The following is a 19,229-nucleotide window of genomic DNA, read 5'->3' on the forward strand; positions in this document are numbered from 1 at the left end:
AGCTTAGGGAGATAGAGAGGTCTGTGGAAACTGGGTTTAACCAGGAGCACACACTAAGAGTACTCTAACACAAGACTGTGCCCTGGGCAAATGGGGGCCCCAGACCCACAGTGGGGCACTGAGACTGGAACAGATGCCACCTGACAGCTTTGGCACCCACTACCCAGTCCTGGGTCATCAGTGCCTGCACCAAGGGATGGCATTCTAGGGTAAGGAATAGTGAGTCAGTCAAGTCCAAGATCAGGACACAGGTTGAAGGAATGTACAAACCAAGAAGTAGTATGGGTTCAGTCCGAGGAGCAGAGCAGGGTGTCTAGCTTTTAGCCTAGTCTAAAGCCTGCAGAGGAATGACTGTGGCAGGAGTCCCAGACCAAACAGAAGCCTCACTCCTATCACTTTGAGCTAGCAGAGGCCCTCAGCTGGCTGATACGGGCAAAAGCCAGCAGCATCTGCTCTTGCTCAGACACAGGGGCAATGACCAGACATTTGGGGAGCACTGAAGCATGCAGGTCCCCAATCTATACCCAGAATTCTGGAATAACCCAACACCCAGGACCCCAAGGAAGCACCAACAGGACCAGCCTAGGCCTTCCCTCCAGAAGGGCAGCCAAGCCCAGCCTAACATCTAATTAGGCGTCAGAAAGTAGACGGCAAAATGGGCAGATAATAAAGTAACCTTGCCATAATAAGCTACCCTGGTGGCAGGAAAGCTCAAAATATAAGTGTAGGAGAGGATGACTCCAAAATGCCTACAAACAAAGCCTTAGAAGAAAATGCAGCTTGGACACATTCAACCAGATTCCTAGAAAACATGAAGCAAAAGTTGCAGGAAGATTTTAAAATATTTTTCTAAAGGAAAAAGGGAAAGGATGGATGGATGGATGGATGGATGGATGGATGGATGGCAAGAACCAAGAGAAGGGTGGGTGGCTGACAGGCATTGAGGGAAGGATGAGTGAACAGTAGGAACTGGGAGGGTGCAGTGGCAATGAGGGCCTCCCTGAGCCCAGATGCCATGAATCTGTAGCCCCTCCTCCTGGGCTGCCCTCGTTCTCAGCTCCCAGAGCCTGATGAGGTTCCCAGGCTTCAAGACAGTGGAAGCGCATACCCAAGAGCCCTCCCCCCCACTTCATCTCCTCCACATTTGGAGAGCATTGGGCCCCAGACAGGCTCTGGGCTAGTCAAACCTGACCCCAACCAGCCTCCACTCCTTCCCACAGGCCCAGGCATAGAGTGGCACTGATGCCAGGGACCAAGCAGGCAGAGAGCTACCCCAGGTTCGGGTGACTCATCTAAACCATGGGTTGGGACAGGAACAGGTTGTCTTGTCTAGCAGGCCAAGAAACTGGTTGGGCTCAATTTCAGGAAACTCAATAACCAGATAGGAATGTGTGGGAGATCCCTATGAGCCATGTGCCCACCCGTGGGATCCATGAGCCAAATAAGGGGGCAAGCCTTTGTTGATGTGTTGGGCACCAAAGGGGAACATCTAGTGGGGAGAGTTGGCCATGGCAGCCGAGAGCTCCAGGCCTGTTGGGGGTCCAAAAATTGGAGGTCTTCCCCTCTCATTGGGCTAGCATCAGGAGGTAGCTGCTTCCAGGGCAGTGATTGCACACCCTAAGGCTAACACTGTCTCTTCTCTGCATCCTCCTTCCTTGCACCCTCTTACTAACCCAGAGCCTCTGCAGCAGAGGCCCAGTGTGGGGCACAGGACACAGAGGTCACACGCCCAGCCTCCATAGTCACAGGCTCTCCCATCAGGCCCCATGTAGAGGGTGCCTTTCTGAGCACATCTCTGGGCCGTGGCTGGCATCCCTAGGGGCCCCAGGCCAGAGCTAGTGAGAACTTGGCAAGGAAAGCTGGGCCCCCGGCTCAAAGCATTCTCGCCTGTGGGGGCTCATCTCTCCATGAGCCTGCCCAAGCCCTCGGAGTTGCGCAGGGAGACTTGGGTGAAGCAGACAGCTCCTCCCTCCCTCCACCATCTCACCCAAAGCTCTCTCTGTGCCTCCCTTCCTTGGACTTCTGTATGTAGGAGAGGGCTCCGGGGGTTTGGTCTGGAGCATTGTCTGGAGTTTGGTCTCAGGGCAGGGGACATCTTGGGAAACTGCTTTGAAAACACATGAGGAAGGTGACAGGAAGGTGGGCTTGAAGCATAACGAAGATTCTGGAGCCCCAGAGAGCCCTCCTGGCAGGGGCAGGGGCATTTTGTCTAACAGATGTGGATGCCACAGTGGAGCTCCTAAGCCTCAGTGATGCCCAGAGATGGGGGTTAGGGAGGGAAGGTGACAGGGTGGTCACCAAGCCCTGGACTGAGAGACAAGAAGGACCTGAGTTCAAACCCATCCCCATACGCAGATTCTTATTTGCTGTGAGGCACTCCATGCCTCAGTTTCCTCATCTGTGAGATGGGATCATAGTAGGCTTAAATGAATTAGTGTTTAAGAGGTGTTTAGCAAGCATCGAAAGGCTTTGTACCTCCTTATACAAGAGGGCACATGGTCATTTGGGGGCTGGCAGGGGATGACTGTCTTCCCTAAAAACCAGGCCCAAATCTGATGGGACTGACTCTGCCTCTCTCCCTGCCTTCAGCGAGGAGCCCCCTGTAGACCTGCCTGGGAAGGTTTACCAGCTAGAGGTGATGCTGAGGCAGCTACACAGTGACCTTCAGAAGGTGAGAGCAGCGGGTACCCAGGGGCTGGGATCAGGGTTCAAGTCTCCCCTCCGCTAGTCCTTCCTGTGCTGTGTGACCTCAGGCAGGTACCTTGCCATCTCTGGGCCTAGATCTAGCATCCCATGCTCTTTCTCGATGAGTTATCCATAATGCAGCCTTGCAGACAGAGTGACAGCTGACTACCAGCCTGTCACTTCCCAGGCCCCACAGATGTCACATGACCCTCTACATCCCATCCCCTTGTGCCCAGCCCCTCACATCCTTTGTTCTCTGTAGGAGAAACAGGACAAGGTGGTCCTGCAGACAGAGGTGGCCACCTTGCGGCAGAACAACCAGCGCCTACAAGAGGAATCGCAGGCAGCCAATGAGCAGCTGCGAAGGTTTGCCGAGATCTTCTCCAGCACCGTGGAGAAAAAAGAGCCCTAAAGGCAGGGGGCTTCTGGGGCGTCCCCCCCCACCCTTTCCCTTCCCCCCTCTTGTCTTGGGCTGGCCAGTGACCACCCCTGGAGAAGTCAGGGTTGTGGGGGAGCCCCCCATCCTGTGAGCAGCTGTCCCCTACATACCCCGTGGCACATCTGCTGCTCCAGACTGTCCCCAAGGCCAGGGTGGAGATGGGGTCCTTGGAGTCACCTGGGCTTGAGGACATGAAGAGGCTCCCCCACCCAGAAGGCCCTGGGGCAGTATATCCACACTAGTGACCAGTCTTCCTCAGTCATAAACCCTTGAACCCACTGGCCAGCCCTTGGTATGTTGAGTTCCAATGCAATATAGAAATCCTTTGGACCAACAGGAAGGGTAGGGAGAGGCAGGGGACATGCCTCCCCCTACCTGTCCCCTCCCATCAAGTTTCCGAAAAAACCTCGGAGCACTTTTTTTCCAAGCTGAAGTACTTTCTAGTAAACCCAAGATGAAGAAATCCCAATGTTCAGAGTGTAAATGTTCTTTATCGAGACAGAGAGAGAGCAACACTATATTTGTATAAATAGAACAGTTTGTAACCTTTTTTCTAGGAGGCTGTCTAGCAGCCAAGCGTGGCCTGTTTGACCTGTGGTCCTGGGGGGCTGCTGATGGGTTTACCCCCTTCCCTCTCCCCGGCCCTCAGGGCCTGCTCAGCACTGATGCCAAACTACTGAGGACTGCCCCCAACCTGAGCTCCCCCGAGCCCCACTCCATTTTCCTGAACCCCCCCTTCCCTCCATCTCTTCCCTCCTGAGGATGGGTGGGAGAATTAGAAAGGCCTCAGGCTCCTTGGGCCCTGGTTGAGGCTCCTCTAAGACACACACTGTGGAGCAGCCCCTCCCTTGATACCTGCAGCTTCCCCAAGGCAATAAGGAAGATGGGTGGTGGGGGGAAACAGGCCTGACTCTCCCTCCCTCCCCCCAGCCTGCCAGCTACACATGGTACTATGCTGGAACTTAGGAAAAGAGCAGCTGTTTTTTTTCTTTAAAAAAAAAGTATAAATATAATATATATTTATTTTTTCATGCAAAGCCACCACAGAACAATTCAATAGTAATCCTCTGTGGATCTATTTCCAGCCTCATGCTGAGGACACAATCTGCAAAGCCAGGTTTCCCATGGATCCCCCCACCCCAGGCTGGGCCTTGCCAGTCGCAGCCCCAGGCCTTTGAGGCTGGAGGAGGACCACTGAGCTAGAAGGCAGGTAGACTCCTTTGTCATCCGGCCCAGAGTCAGAGAAAGCCAAGTTGGGGTCTGGAGACTTGGGCTGTGGCTAGACTGGTCTTTTTCTCCAAAGAATCCTGGTCCCCTTCTCGAAAAGAGGGGTGTGCTTGGCATCAGATCCCAGATCTCCTCTTCCTCCCCTGCCATAGTCACAGGCAGATCTCTGGACCCCAAAGCAGCACTTCCCACCCCAGCTTCGATGTTCGAAGATGGGGGCCATCTCCCTGGTGCAGGAAGGGGGAGGGGGAAGGGAAAGGGGTGTTAACCACATCTTCCTCCAATGTAATTAGGCCCCTTCAATTTTAAACCAGCTCAGTCCTGATTGGAGGAGAGAGAGCAGGGGATAACATATTGGAGATGGGAAAATGGATCCATAAATCTCCAAGCTGCCCCTCCCCCTGCCAGATAGGCAACAAGGAGGCCCTGGCAAGGGTGGCTGATGCTGCCCCAGGCCTTCCCATTTCCGGTCCAGTGGCCTTACTGTGACGAACCTCCTGGCCCTTCTCCCTGGGGTCTCCCTAGCAGGTTCCCACCCTCCAAATGCTTCTGTCTCCCCCCATTCCTCATGTCTAGGGATCATTCGAATCATTCTGGGGCGTGATTGTATACATTGACCAAGTGTAAATTCCGGCTGTTGCAGTTTTTGTTAACATTTTGTAAGGATCTATACAGATAAAATCTATTTAATTTTGCCCCGACATTTTTCCCGACAGTTGACAGCAGCACCTTTTCTTAGGTCGACTGTTTTATTTTTTTGTTTTTTATTGGAGGGGTGGGAGGGTGGGTATATTCTTTTCCTTGTCATTGTTTTTTCCCCCAGTCTTAAGATTAGGGGTCTTGTTTCTGGAAGTTTCAGAGGAAATAAATGTTTCATAGAAATTGCTTGTTCTTGCTGCCTGGATGATTGAAATGAATCGAGACTGGACTGGCAGGTCCACCTCTGGCGGCATCTGCTCAAACACCCTGGTCCCACAGTGTCTACCCCTTTGTAAGGGAGAGTGACCTAACAATGGCACAGGCCCCCGAAGGAAGAGAGGTCGTTCCCCATTTTGTGGGCTGTGCAGGCAGGGCCTGACATCTAACCAGAGCTGGCCAAGATGACCCCTTCCAACTAAGTCTGATTCTGTTGCACCAGCCTACTGTCGCCTTTGGAATACTGGCTCTGGACCTGGCCCACTACCCCTTTGTCACAGTGAGTAGGTTTGGGACAGGGAATGAAGTCAGCTGCCCAAGAGATTGGTCTCCTAACCACCCCCACCACCCCTACATTGGCAAATTCTGGGTGTTGTTCTATGGCTAGCCAACAAACCTTGTCCTGCCCTCAGGATCCTAAGACTGTTGGGCGTGGGGAGGTAGAGAGCATCGAGATGGCTGCTGTCCTGGGTCAGGCCAGGTCTCCTCCCTGCCAATGGACTGGAATCTATCCCCAGCTTGAGTGCCAGCCACCCACAGACCCCTAGCTAAGGTCCCAAACCCTCCCAGACTGTCCTGCCAGTCCTGGGCCAATCCCTAACCACAGAAAAATCTGGAAGCCAGGCCTCAGCTCAATCCACAGATTCATTTCCCTGACTCCTGGCCATAGAGTGTCAAGTCACAAACCAAGTCTCTACAACCCTGAGCCAGCTGATCCCTAAGCCACCCACAGGCTAAGCTTTCATGTTGACCACAGGCTGACTTCCAAAGGATAAGATGAATGGCTCCACCCCACTGCCATGTACCCAGCCGAGAGGCTTTGCCTCAGCAGCAAGTGTTGAGGTCCATTGGAAATCTTCTAGGAAGATCTTGAGCCCCAGACTCTATCAGTGATGGCCCAAGTTCAAAGAAAACTATGGTCTCTTTCCTGAATCCATATATCATGAAAGAGCCAAAGTAGATCTCAACACCTTACCTCCTCTAATGGGAATCTTTCAGCCAGAGTTATCCAAAACTGAGCTTCTGAAAATAACATCTTAAAGTGGCAGATCTGAAAGGACCTCAGAGAATCCCTGGGCCAGTACCATGCATCAGGGAAACTGAGACCCTGAGGGGGAAAGAGGCTGGGGCGCTAGCATCCCCATCCCCGAAGACATCCTGTGTCTCTCTGCATTTCAAGGGGAGGAGGTAGGGTCTGGCCCCCCCAGGAGTCTAGCTCCAGTTGGGAGATTTGGTAGGAATGTGATGTTCACCTCCAGGTTGCAGTAGCCAGCATCTCCCAAGCATACCCTCACTCGTAGCCTGTCTCCTTACCCTCCACCTCGTCTCTCCATCTGCTTCTCTTGGACACCCTCTCTCATCTCTGGCATTTGGCTTTGCCAAGCTTTCAGGGTGTCTCTTTCCATCTGGGCCCCCAGTTTTCAGTACTGCCCTCTCTGGAGTCTGACCCTTTCTCCTGATTCTGTACCAACTGCTTGTTTTCTCTAGGTCCCTTTCTCCCCTCCACGCCTGTCCATCTGCATCTGTCTGTCTCCCTCCCTTGCCCTGTCTGTTTGCCCGTCTCTCTCTTGCTAGGTCACTTGCACTGTTGCTGGCCTCTCCTAATCTGTCTCTTCTACCCTCCCCCCCTTCTCCTTCTCCTCTGTCTCTGTTGCTTCCCTATCCTTTGCCCTACCCTTAGCTGCTTGGGGTTGAAGGTGAAGGGTGGACTGTTGTTTACACGCACCCTCTCTCTCCCTTCTAGCATCGAGGTGAACCGTATGGGGATATAATACTGATTGGAGGAGCCTCCGGAACTAGCGAAAACTGAAGTAGCTGCTGTTCTCCCTGCACCCCCCCCCCCCCAACAATCCCTTCTCCCACTTCCCACCCTCTGTCTCTGTCTCTTGCTGCAGCAGCTGCCCGTTGCCAGGACAACCACAGCTGGCTGGGTGTGTGTGTGTGAGGAGGGGGGGTGCTGCAGTCTCTATCACCCCATCCCCCCTTCCCTTTCCTTCCCTTCTCTTCCCAGCAAGGCAGGAGGGGGTGGGGGATGGAATCAGGGCGGGAGATGGGGAGAAGCAGGGAGAGAAGAGATGAGGATTGGAGGAAGATGGGGAGACAAGGAGCGACAGGGAGGAGGATGGGGAGAGGCAAGGGAAATGGGAAAGAGGCAGGGTGATGGGGAGACTGGGATGGTGGATACTAGGGAGGAATGGGGCATTGGAGAGGCACTTGGGGGTGACAGGAAAAGGCTGGAGGAAAGTGGGGCAGACAGGGTGATAGGGAGGGTCTGGGGGAGAGGAAAGAGAAAGTGGAGGAAATGGGGGGTTGGGGAGGGAGACCTAAGGCGAGGAGTGATACCCTGGAGGGAGCCTGGAGGTGTTGGGGAAAGATTAAAGAGCAGATGAGGAGAAGGATGAGTCAAGGAAAAGAAACAGACAAAAGCTGGACTGGGGCCCTGGCTGCCTCCTCCCTCCCTCCCTCCCTCCCTCCCTTTTTCCTGCCTTCCCCACCCCAACTGGGCGCCAACAGAAGGAGGCAGCGGCCAGGGCACAGCAGGGCCAGGCCCAGTTTAATACACAGAACAGGGTGATCCACAGTAGAGGCAGGCAAGGGGGGAGACAGGCTATATAGGGAGCTGGGAGGATGGGACCATGGTGCCAGGAAGCCAGGGCCAGCCCATGGCGCCCTGGCCCCCCAGGACCCCCCTCTCCCTGGCCTTGCCCACTTGCCCAGGAACCCCAGCGTCTTTTGGATACCCCAACAATTAAACACACACAACCACAAGAAACAGCTGCCTCCCTCGCCAGTTGCCCTCAAGATGGGCATCAGGGTTCAGGGAACCCCCCCTTGCCAAGGGGCCTGGTCCTTGCCTGGCGAGGGGATGGGGATGGGGAGAAAAAAACCAGTCCGGGTGCAAACTCTGTGCTTCTCATTCTGGCGAGCGCCGGAGCCCGCCTTGCCCGGCCCCTGCCCATAGTTTGCAGTGGGCATGGGGGAGCGGGCGCAAGGAGGGGGCAAGGGAAACAGGACTTTAAAAACCATGGTTCACATCATGCAACGCCCACAGCGGGCACCGCGGGAAGGGGAAGGGGCAGGCTGAAAAGGAGCAAGCATGGTGCCTGCCTACCCAGAGCATGAGGTGGAAAATAGTACCTGCTGCTGGGGTGGGCCCCCAGGATGGGAGTAGGCCACCAGCTTCCCCACAGAATTAAGGGAGGGGGCTGAGCAGGAAGTCGGCACAGGCCCAGTGGGAAACTCGGGAAGGGGGTGCCCACCGTCCAGGCCCATCAAGTTGTATAGGTCTCTCTTTCTGTATATATTATTTTGTCTTTTTTTTTTTTAAGTTTTTGTCTTTTTCTGTAGAAAAAGGTTCCATCCATGCCCCTACCACTCCCTAGCCGGTGCCCGCCCCCTAGTGCCCGCCCAGAGGCGGGTTATGGCTTTGAGGAGAGCAGCATCCCCAGTACCCACCACCCAGGAGTGGAGGCAGGGCTAGCTTCCCCCACCCACGAGGGAGGAAGCTGGAGCTGGCACATACTCCCCTCTGTGGGGGAAGGGAACCTGACCCTTTTGTGGGCCCCATCCCGTGGGGTGGGGCTCAGAGTCAGGGAATGGGGATGGGCAGGTGAGGGAAGGGGCAAGTGAGGACCAGGCCTAGGTAAGGGTGATGTAGGCTGATGCCTTTTCCTTCAGGTGCCGGAGACACAGGTGACAGCTCCAGCTTCCTGTGGGAAGGCCAAAGGTGGATTTGGTTGGATAAAGAGGAAGGGACCCTGGCATCCAGACAGCCCCTGCTAACTCCTCATGCGTGCATCCCTCTCCCCAGATGCTCTGCTGGCCTGTGCCCTGGGTCACACCCGCCAGAGACCCTCTCTCCACCCTACTCTGTGATCGGCTCCCTAGCTCACCTTCCGGGGGCTCAGCCATGGGGGGGCTCAGGCAGTACATATGGTAACCACGGTCACAGTCATCACAGAATAGCAACTGGTCCTGGAGGGTAAGACCCATGCGGCTGGCACCAGGCGGCATGGGCACCCGGGAGGGGGGGCGCCGGAGGCCCTGGGGGGCGGGGGGAGGGGGAGGGAGGCTCAGGCGGGGTGGAAAGAGCCCAGGGCTCTAGTCCTCCTGACTCACTTGTGGGATCTCAGACAAGCCCTACCCAGCCCCTCTCCAGGCCTCAGTTTCCCCCTCTGTTCAGGGACCAGGTGATCTAAGGGGCCTGTGGTTCTCTCCATCCCGCCAGGGAGTGCAGAAAGCCCCATGACATGGGGACGGGGAGGATCTGCGGGCATCAGAGAGCCTGGTGCTGCTGGACAAGGTGGGCACTCACATCATTCTCTGAAGTGCCACACAAGCTGCAAGATTTGCATTCGATGCACTGCCAGCGGTATGTCCTTACAGCCGCAGTCATGTTCACCGTGAATTGTAAACAGGATGGGTGACCTGGGGAGTGGAGTCCAAAGTAGGCTCAGCATCCCAGACTCAGAAAGTCTCTGCCCTTGGAGCTGGGAGGCATTGACAAGATTGTGGTTGAACCCAACCTCCTTCCCAGATAGGAGCCCCCCTCACCCTACAGCCTCCTCCACTGAAGTCCTTTGTATTTGGATACTTCCAGTGATGGGGAGCTCATTTCCTTTCGCTGGGCTCTCCCATTATTGGAGTTTTTCCATACAGTAAGCCAAATCAGTCTGCACTCTGCATGCAGTGCTCCTAGTTCTGGCATCTCTGGTCACACAGAACATTTCTGTTCCTTCTTAGGAGAAAGTATGGTAGAGTCAGAGGTCTCAGGTTCAAATCCCTACCTCTGATACTAAATGCTATCCTAACATATACTATATATAAACTGTATGTTTATTATATATAAGCTATACTAAATACTTCATCAGTTTCTTCATCTGTGGAATATAAAGGATAAACCAGGTCCCTGAGGTCCCATCCAGCATGATCTATAATCCTCTGAATTAGTCCAAGGACCTGAGTTTGAGTCACTTAGTAGCTATGTGATTACTTTCCCTGCCTGAGCCTCAGTTTCCTTATCTGTAAAATAACAGGGTCAGCCTAGAAGACCTCTAAGCCCCCTTCCATGCTAAAATTCTGTGATTCCCCATGACAATTATTCCTCCATATGTTTGAGGATGGGAGTTACAGATTATACATGTTCCTCTTCTTTATCCTGTTCAATCTCCTTTTGAGGCAGTGGTAGGGTCAAACCTCCCTGTGCTCAGTCACAAGACCTGGATTCAAGTCCTGACTCTACCATTTACCCCAAGGTCATTCTTAGTGACCTTGGGCAAATTACTTCTGTTTCCTCATTTGTAGGATGAGGAGTCAGCCTCTAAACAAACTCCTTCCATTTCTAAAATTATATCCTTTTCTGACTTTATCTGTAGAAATAGAAAATTGATATGGGAAACCAGAACAAAGATTTCCAGCTAGGAGGGTCCCTAGATGCCATCTAGAGGCAACTCGGTATTGCAGGGGATAAAACACTGAGTCTGGCATAGGGAAGACGAATTCAAATCCAGCCTCAGAAACTTACTGGCTATGTGATAATGAGCAAGTCACTTCAATCTCTACTTCAGTTTTCTCATCTGTAAAATGAGGCTAATAATAGCACATATCTCCAAGGGTTATTGTGAGAATATTTGTAAGGTGCTTAGCAGTGCCTAGCACTTAGAAAGTAATAAGTTAATGTTTATTCCCTTCTACCTTCCCCCTCTGATCTAAGTACCTCCTTTTATAGAGGGGGGAAATTGAGATCCAAGGAGGGGGAGTAACTTGGCCAACTCAGAAGTAGCAGAAATAGGTCTCAGGTCCTCTGAAGTGGGTGCTCTTTCCAAGGCACCATAATCCCTCTCCAGAAGGTGTCCTGTTTCCCAATGGTTTTCCCTATCGGTCTTGGCAGACCATTTGAGCAGCCAGTGAGTTATATGAGATGAAAAGTGTTGGAGTGAGGAGAAGACAAAATCTACACTTTGGAGGCACCCACAGGAGGAAGGATTGGGTGCCCGTGTAGTTTTCTAGGATGGAGAGGTCTCTAACTCTCCCCATCAGCCCAGCCCTTGTGCCACTGTGTCTGAGGAGGAGAGAGAAACTCCAGCTCAGCAGGTTATGATGTCTATGTGGGCACGTGTAAAGATCTCCTTCCCCCGGTGGAATGGAGACTCTGTCAGGGAAGGAACTGTTTCAGTTTTGGCTTGCACGGTGTCTGCCACATCACAAGTGTTTATTAAATGCTTAAGAATTGGTTGTGCCCTGGAAAGACTGTTTGATTTCAAGTCAGTGGGTGAGTCCCAGTCCTGGCTTCTGCATACTAGCTGAGTAACCCTGGTTCCTATTGGTGGGCTTGAGTCTCCTTCTCTGTAAGATGAGGAGGCTGGACCAGACAACTTCTGGGGTTCCCTTCTGTTTTAAATGCCATGATCCTAATGATATCTCTGACCCAAGATGCCCCAAGGAACCACAACTCTCTTCTCTAGGCACCTCAGGCCCACAGGGATAATGCATGCCTTCTGGGCATCCTGTGTGCCCCAGACTTCCCCTGACCCCTGCCTGGATCCTCTATGGTGGGAGTTACCCGATCGGCCACAGTCAGCACAGGAAATGAGGTCCTCAGGACACCCCGTCTTTTTGGAACCGCCCAGACAGAAGTCACAGTAGCCATTGGGGATGACTGTGCCATCTGGAGCCTTCTTAGCTGTAAAACAACAGGAAGGCTTGGGAGGTCCAGCCTGCAGGAACAAGGGTACCAGCTTGGTGCCCCCCAATCTTCACCCTGCCTCTCTTACCTGCTGCTGTCTCCCAGTCACAGTCTGAACTGTCTCTCCCTCTCCTTCTCCATCTCTAGGTTCTTTCTCCAGCTCTGTCTCTCTCTGACTCACTGTCTCTGATTCTCTGTCTCAGCGTCTGTCTCTGTGTCTCTGAGGCTTTGTCTCTGTTTCTCTTTCTCTGTCACCCTGTGTCTGTCTCTGTCAGTCTCTGTTTCTCTCTTTGTCTCTGTCTGACTCTTGTCTCTCCAGCCAAGGAGGACGGTGATTTGGAGCAGGGCAGATTTGGGAGGTGGGTTACCTGTGTGCTTTCTTTGGGCTTCAGGAATCCAAGCCAGTTCTTTGTAAAACTCTGGGGAGGCAGAGAGATGGCTTGGTACCACACACTGGCACCCTCAATGCCCTTCTCCCCTGGGATGGAGTACTTGGATGAGGCTGCCTTTTTTTAGGCAGGACAAGTTCAAAGGCAGGGCTAGGCTGGGGCCACCCACAGATGCACACAGAGCCAGGTGCAGACAGAGGGAAAAGGAAGGGGGAGCCCCAGCATTGTAAGCAGAGGGGCCCAATGCAGGGGCTAGAGGACCCCTAGACTCCATCCCTTTGCTCTCTGTCCCCTTCCTGGGAATCCCCACTTATCCGAAAGGAGGGGAAGGGATGGGAGGGGGCTGGAACTCTTACTGCCCACTTGGCTCAGCAGGCTTAAAGCCCAAGGCTTCCCCAGGTGCCCCCAGGCCCAAGAGGAGGGAGGGAAGGAGGCTGAAGTTGAGTGTGTGTGGGGAAATCATCCATCACCCCCCATTGGCATCTCCCCACCCCCTCCCTGATCTCTAATTGAAGCAATAAATCAGACCCAGAAATCTTCCGCCCGGGCCAGGGAGAGGGCTGGTTGCCATGGAAACCCCAAGGATGGTAAAGGCGACCACGATGATGTGCCAGGCTCCCAAAGTTGGGGAGGAATGCGCCGAGGCACCTGGCCCAGCCCAGCCCAGCCCCCTGGGCTTCTCCTGATGCCCCCCAGGCCCTGACCCCCTGGCTCACGCTTGTGGTTGTTTTTCCGGTGGAAGGGCAGGGTGTGCCGTTCTGCGTTCTCCTCGCCCTCCTCTTCTGCCAGGTGGGTGTGGGTGTAGTGGTAGCTCAGACCTGGGCGGTTCTTATAACGTTTCCCGCAGACTGGGGGGTGGGGGATGGGGAAGGGAGGGGGGCTGATCAGACCTGTCCCCACCACCCCTCTCCTGCCTTCTCCACGCTCACTCACTCCCCCACCAGCCCTAGACCCTCCAGCTTGGCCCTGAGGTTGAAGGGACATATCACAAGAGCCACATCAGACCTGTCCCCCCTGCCAATCTCCTGCTTCCTCCGGCCTCAGACCACTCTGGCAGGGTACAGAGAACAGGAAGGAGGCTTCTGTGGGAACTTTTGCCCCATCCCCCAATAAAACAAAGGAATCTGCTTTTGGTGGGCCATCTCTCCTCCCCTGGGGCTCATCCCTGTCCCCTGCCATTAGCCCTCAGCCCAAGATGGGGGAGGCTCTGGGGGCCCCTCTCCTCCTCCCCACACCTCAAAGGGACTCACTATCGCAGACATACGGCTTGTCCCTGTCCTCCAGGGAGGTAGTGTCTTGGCGTTTCCGAAGCCCCCCAATGCCATACGCCTGGAAGAAAAACAAGGAAACTTGGAGGGACTGGGGAGGAGAGAAAGTAAGAAACTGGAAGATTTGAGGCCTGGATTGGGAAAACCCTGAGAGGAAAAGGCTAGGCCAAAGAAGAAAAGAAATCCACATAGCCAATATTGAGGGGGAAGCAAAACAGAAACATGGGAGTGTCAAGGAGCTAGAAAGGGGGACCCAGAAGGGACCCTAGGAAGCCAAAGCCTTGGGGAGATAGTAGGGAGGAAGTGGGGTGAAGGTAATGGCAGAGGCCTTGAAGGGCAGTGCCAGACTTGTAGTCAAAGGCCTGGTCTTGGGTTTGAGCCTGTCACTTAAACTAAGGGCAAGTCATTTAAGCTCTCTTGGCCTCAGTTTCCTGAATAGTCCAATATGGATTTGGACTATATGGATTTGGAGGTCTTCTCCAGCTCTAGCATCCTGTGGGGGAAATGCTGGGCTAAGCAGGTCTGAGGCCCCGGATGAGAGCAAAGACTATGGAAAATGGGCCAAGGGTAAAAAGACAGAGATGGGCTCAGCAGATAAGAGAATCTGGCTCTATGGGCGGCCCGGGGAGAAGCTGGGCTCAGGCCTGGGAGGGGAAGGGGGAGGGGGAGCAGGGGAGCAGGGGGAACCGGGCCCCAGCTACCTTCCCCTTGGCTTTGCTCTTTCGGCGAGGAATGTCGTCTTCCAGGTCCTCCACCTCAAGTTCATGGGGAAATTCTAACATCTGTTGCTTCTGGGCAGGAGGAAACACAAGTTTTCAGGGAAGGGATGCTTGCTGAGGCTTTAGGAGTGGGCAGCAGCATCAGGGATGGTGGAAGAGAGACCTCTAGCTGGGGCTGCCCCCGAGTTGGGTCTCCAAGGAGGGCAAGGGGCAAGAAAAGGACTCTGTTAGAGTGAGGGGGTGGGGAGGGAACCTTCCACACCAAAAAAAAACCCAACTCAGGGTGAGAATATAGGATAGAGAAGGCGCTGCAAGGCTGAAGGAACTAGGGGAAGGGGATTGATGTAGGAAGGCTGGGGAGGACAGAGAGGAGGGGACAAAGACTCAGAGGCACTCGAGTCTTAATTTCGAGAAGAGAGCCCCTGGGAGTGTGGAGACCTCTGAGACTGAAGGGTAGGCTAGGGATGCCAATTCCTTACAGATGTGGGGAGTCAAGGGAGTTTTTGGAGCAGGAGACAGACATGAGTGACACTCCCAAGTGTCATCTCAGGAGGATGGTCAGGGTGGCCTTCCTCATATGTGCTGGAGGGGAGAATGTGGCTATTCCAAAAGAAGTCTGGAGGAGGGATAGGGGCAGGGCTGGAGGGCAGGCCCCCCACCCCACCCCACCTGACAGTCCATGATGGTTTCTTCTTCCTTTAGTTCTATCTTCTTCTCTCCTGTCTCTGCACACAGTAGGGCCTCCAGGACTGGCCCTTCAGGGAGACCCCCTTCCTTCTTTAGGGGTGTTTCACAGTCTGAGGGAAGGGTGGAAAACAGGGAGGGTCAAAGAAATGTTGTTTGCCAAGGACCCCCTTCTGTCTCCTCTCTTTCTCTATCTTCTCCCTCTTCCTTTTCTCTCTCCTCTTTCTCCATCTCTTTCTCCCTCTCCCTTTCTCCCTCCTCCCTGTCTTTCTCTCACCCTCCTCTTTTCTTCCTCTGCCTCCCACCCTCTCACACACACATACACACATCTACCCAACCCCCAACCCACCCCATGGAGTCTCTCTAGACAGTATGACCTGAGTCCTGACCTAAAACACTGGGGCACTTTCTGAGATGCTCACAGCAGTGCATACTAAGTCTGGAACTAAGGCAGACATGCTCCCATGGGCCACCCCTTAGGGACATACTCTCAGAGACTCACTGAGGCCCTCAATTCTGAGTTCTCATACACTCAGTTGCCATCAGCCACACGGAGACACCATCACAAGCATGGCTTTGCACAGAGTACACATGTTTGCCGAATGCTTTCTCAGCATGTAGATTTCACCCTGCCAGACACCACACAGACACACAATCACACAGATACACATACAACCATGACACAAGCACCGAGACACACAATCATACACACAACCACACATAATCACACAGACACAATCACAGATACAATCACATACAACCACAGGCACAGACACAGCCATACACACATAACCACACAGATACACAATCACAAACTACCACAAGTCACACAATCACAACCACACACAGACACACAATCACAAATGCAACCACATTTGCACAACAGCTTCCATCTAGCTCTTGGAGATGTTTTACATACATTCTCTCATTGGAGCACCTCAAAATAACCTGTGGGGTACATGCTGTTTTACAACTGAGGAACTTGACTTGCCCAAGATCTCACCACAATTGTCTGAGGCAGGATCTGAATCCAGATCTTCCTGATTCCAACACTTTTAAGTCATTCTGATTCTTAGTCACAGTCAGGTGATAGGTTACCACACAGATAAAAGGGAACTCAGAGTACTTGAGTTCAAAACCTACCTCCCTCGGTGGCAAGGTCCCTAGGTCCCTGTCAGTCTCATTCTACGCTGTCTCTGACATCAATAACAATTTGCGCCCCGGGTGCCTCCCCCCCCCCAGACTCAATACCACCAACACAGGCCCCGGGGGCCGCACACGCTCAGACACAGGCTCAGGTGCTCACGCTGGGCCACGCTCACACTGGGGGCAGGGGCTGGGCTGGGGGCCCCCCACGGACCGATCTTGTACTCGCAGGGTCGCAGCCTGGGGTCCTCCAAGATGTTCAGTCTTCGCTTCTTCCTCCAGCAGCGGGCCGGATAGGTGTAGATCTGTCCAGGGGCCAGTCCTGGAGAGGAGAGGGGCAAAGGTGGGGAGACTGTTGAGGCATCTGCCCCCCTCCCCTTCCCCTTTCCTCCTCCCTCTCCCCATCCCTCCCAATCAGGCGCCGCCGCTTTCCTCACCGGGCCCGCGGTGGGTCTTCTCCATCCAGATGTAGCAGTTGTTTTGGGCCACCCCGGTCTGCGAGTCGAGGAAGGGCAAGCGCATGCTCCGCTCGGCGCACAGGCGCGCGTTGTAGCTGCGGCAGTGCTCGATGGCCTCGCGGTAGAAATCCTCGCCCAGGCTGCGGGGAGGCAAAGCAAGCAGGGTCAGCCGAGCAGACGCCTCTGGGTCTGAGCCTGGAGCCCTCGAACCTCTGGGAATGCCCCGGGACTTCGGGGGACGCCGGAACACCTGGGTCCGGCTCGAATGTTCGGGTGGACCCTGGGCCTCAGTTGGGTTGGGTTTAGGGAAGGCGCTGGGACACTGTGGCCCAGTCACTGGAGGGTCTGGGAGTCACTGAAACGTGGGAAGTACCGAAATCTCCGGGTCCAGAGTTTCTGGAGAAAGCTGGAACTTGGGGAGGGTGCTGGAACGTAGTGGGGGGAGGGGGGACTGAAAAGCAGGAGGTGCCAGAGAGTAGGCGCTGAAAAGCAGGGGCTTGGGCCTAGAACATCTGAATTGTGCTGGTGTGCGGGGAAGTGTCCTGGAACGTCGTGGTAGCCCTCAAACTTTGGGGAGTAGCTGGCATATTTGGATGGGAAAAAAAAGAGGAGGAGCTAAAGTCTGGGATGCCGCCGGGGCGGATGTTCAGTGGGCGGAGAGAGGGGTAGAGCCCTTCCCTCCCCTAACCAGGCTCAGACAGCTTGACCCTCTCTCCCCCGCGGCTGAGCGCTAGGTGGTGCCCACGCCCGCAGGCATCCCCGGCAGCGCGAATGTCCCGGGGTGGGGGTGGAGGGGGAGTGAGCGCCAGCACAGTCCCTCCCCCCACTTTAGTTCTTCTACAACGCCCCCCACAACACCATACACCCATATATTATACACCAGGTAGACTACCTCTACACTCCTTGGTGTACTACCCGGAGGACACAAAACCAGATACAGTTACCGCCCTCCCCCCACCCTAGCCTCACTTCCCCCCTCCCCCAGGTATGTCGAAATGGAAGGGATTTTGCAGATCAGCTAATCCGATCCCTTTGTCTACACAATCCCAAATACGGGTCAAGGGGGTCACCAAATTACACACTGACAGCAAAAGAAGACAATTCCTCTCCTTTGGAACGGAGACAGGTAGCGGAGGAATTCGCATCCCCATTAGACAGATGAGGACACTGAGGCTCCCCGAATGACAACCACACCAAAGGCCTTGTACACAGTAGGTGGTCGATAGGCGTTTGTGGAGTTGTTTTGGAATATAGATTAATACAATGCCACTTGAAGATTCACGGAAGACCAAACCACTGATAACACAATCCAAGACGAATGCACAAATCTCCGTTACACACACAGCAACACGAGACAAGCACACAATTACAGGAGACACAATCACAATTCCCCCCTACACACACACACACACACACACACACACACACAAAATCCCACTCCGAGACACACGCTCTGCAACCCCCGCCCTGTGGGATGGGATGGGGCGGAGGTGCCGGGCTCACCACCGGACTGGGCTGGGGTTGACCGTGGCCATCTTGCACCTGGCCCGACCCTCGCCCGGGTCACCTCAGAGCTTCGGGGTCTGCAGCGCCCTGGCCCTGGCGGCCACTCCATTCATTCTCAGGGTGGGGGTGGGGGCGGGGACATCAACCAACATGGGGGGGGAGAGGGACTCCCCGGGGCATGCTGGGAAATGTAGTGCGGGGGTGGCGGGGCGGAAGGTGGAGGAGGGGGTCGGTGCTGTCACTAGAGGCCAAATCTAGGTCTGGCCCCGGGAAGGAGAGGCCCTGGCAGCTCGTGGGGGAAGGGGACAGAGTGGTGTGAGGCCTGGGCCAGGTGAAAATCCGGAGACAGACTCCTATTTTGGCACTAACGTGGGCACTATGTGTAGTTAGACCGTGTGTGAACCACATATACCTTTACTTACACCCAGGTTCGGCTACCACACACAATCCACAAGTACACAACACGCAGTAAACACATAATACAGAAGCATACAACACAATTATGCTGATACAACTCTACACCACAAATTGACACCCAGATCACACTGACAACAGGCATACGCACTGGGATACAGAGACAACTGGACCCCACACACACGCACACCCGGAAAGGCCTCCTGATTCACATGCACAGACCCCCCCACACAATCACAGTCTCACACAGGAGCTTACAAGCAGCCGGGGCGCGCACAGACCCGCAGAGCGCGCACACAGGCCACACGTGCTGGCGCGTGCACGGTGGCCCCCCCCACCCCCCCCTTTGGTCGCCCGGCCCCTAGCTTCCAGATCTCGCAGAGACAGAGATAGAAAAGACAGGGATCAGAGACTTCCAGGAAACCCAGCAACCCCCAACCCTCCTGCTGCTTGCCCTCAGTCTCACGCGGCCTCGCTCTGACCCTCACACCCCTTCAACCCCAAGGTCAAGGCCAAGCTCACGGGGTGGGCCAGGAAGGGGGGCTGTCCCGGGGCCCCTTTGTGCGCCTCCGCGTCCCCGACAACTCACGGGCACGCGCCACTCCCCAGCCTCCTCCCCCTCTGTCGGGCACGCGCCTGTCACTCCTGGGGGAGGAGCCTGTGGAGCCAGGGAAAGGGGCGCCCCCGCCCCGTT

The 19,229-nt window shown here is 54.6% G+C and overlaps 2 protein-coding genes across 5 annotated transcripts in view; one reads left to right on the top strand and one right to left on the bottom strand.

Annotated features, from left to right (window-relative positions):
- SIPA1L3 (signal induced proliferation associated 1 like 3) overlaps positions 1–3,593 on the top strand; it is a 157,946-nt gene extending 154,353 nt beyond the window's left edge. For all 3 annotated transcript variants that reach the window (XM_072608270.1, XM_072608268.1, XM_072608269.1), the window contains 2 exons: positions 2,590–2,671; positions 2,948–3,593. In XM_072608270.1, the coding sequence (XP_072464371.1) occupies positions 2,590–2,671; positions 2,948–3,097 (232 nt within the window). In that variant the 3' untranslated portion in view covers positions 3,098–3,593. The remainder of the gene's footprint in view (positions 1–2,589; positions 2,672–2,947) is intronic.
- Positions 3,594–8,572: 4,979 nt separating this feature from the next.
- Positions 8,573–17,200, bottom strand: DPF1 (double PHD fingers 1). Of its 2 annotated transcripts, XM_072608271.1 has the most exons (12): positions 16,989–17,200; positions 16,595–16,755; positions 16,318–16,479; positions 14,997–15,124; positions 14,310–14,399; positions 13,591–13,669; positions 13,057–13,188; positions 12,320–12,370; positions 11,829–11,948; positions 9,582–9,694; positions 9,160–9,310; positions 8,579–8,976 (listed from the first exon to the last, which is right to left on the bottom strand). In XM_072608271.1, the coding sequence occupies exons 2-12, from the start codon at positions 16,677–16,679 to the stop codon at positions 8,906–8,908; spliced, it is 1,182 nt and encodes a 393-aa protein (XP_072464372.1). In that variant the 5' UTR covers positions 16,680–16,755; positions 16,989–17,200; the 3' UTR covers positions 8,579–8,905. The 2 variants fall into 2 exon arrangements, with proteins under 2 accessions (XP_072464373.1, XP_072464372.1); XM_072608272.1 differs by lacking the exon at positions 16,989–17,200 and having other exon boundaries at positions 8,573–8,976; positions 9,160–9,241; positions 16,372–16,479; positions 16,595–16,949.
- Positions 17,201–19,229: the final 2,029 nt, after the last annotated feature.

This window comes from Notamacropus eugenii, chromosome 5 (genome assembly GCF_028372415.1).
Source record: "Notamacropus eugenii isolate mMacEug1 chromosome 5, mMacEug1.pri_v2, whole genome shotgun sequence".
Classification (NCBI taxonomy): domain Eukaryota; kingdom Metazoa; phylum Chordata; class Mammalia; order Diprotodontia; family Macropodidae; genus Notamacropus; species Notamacropus eugenii.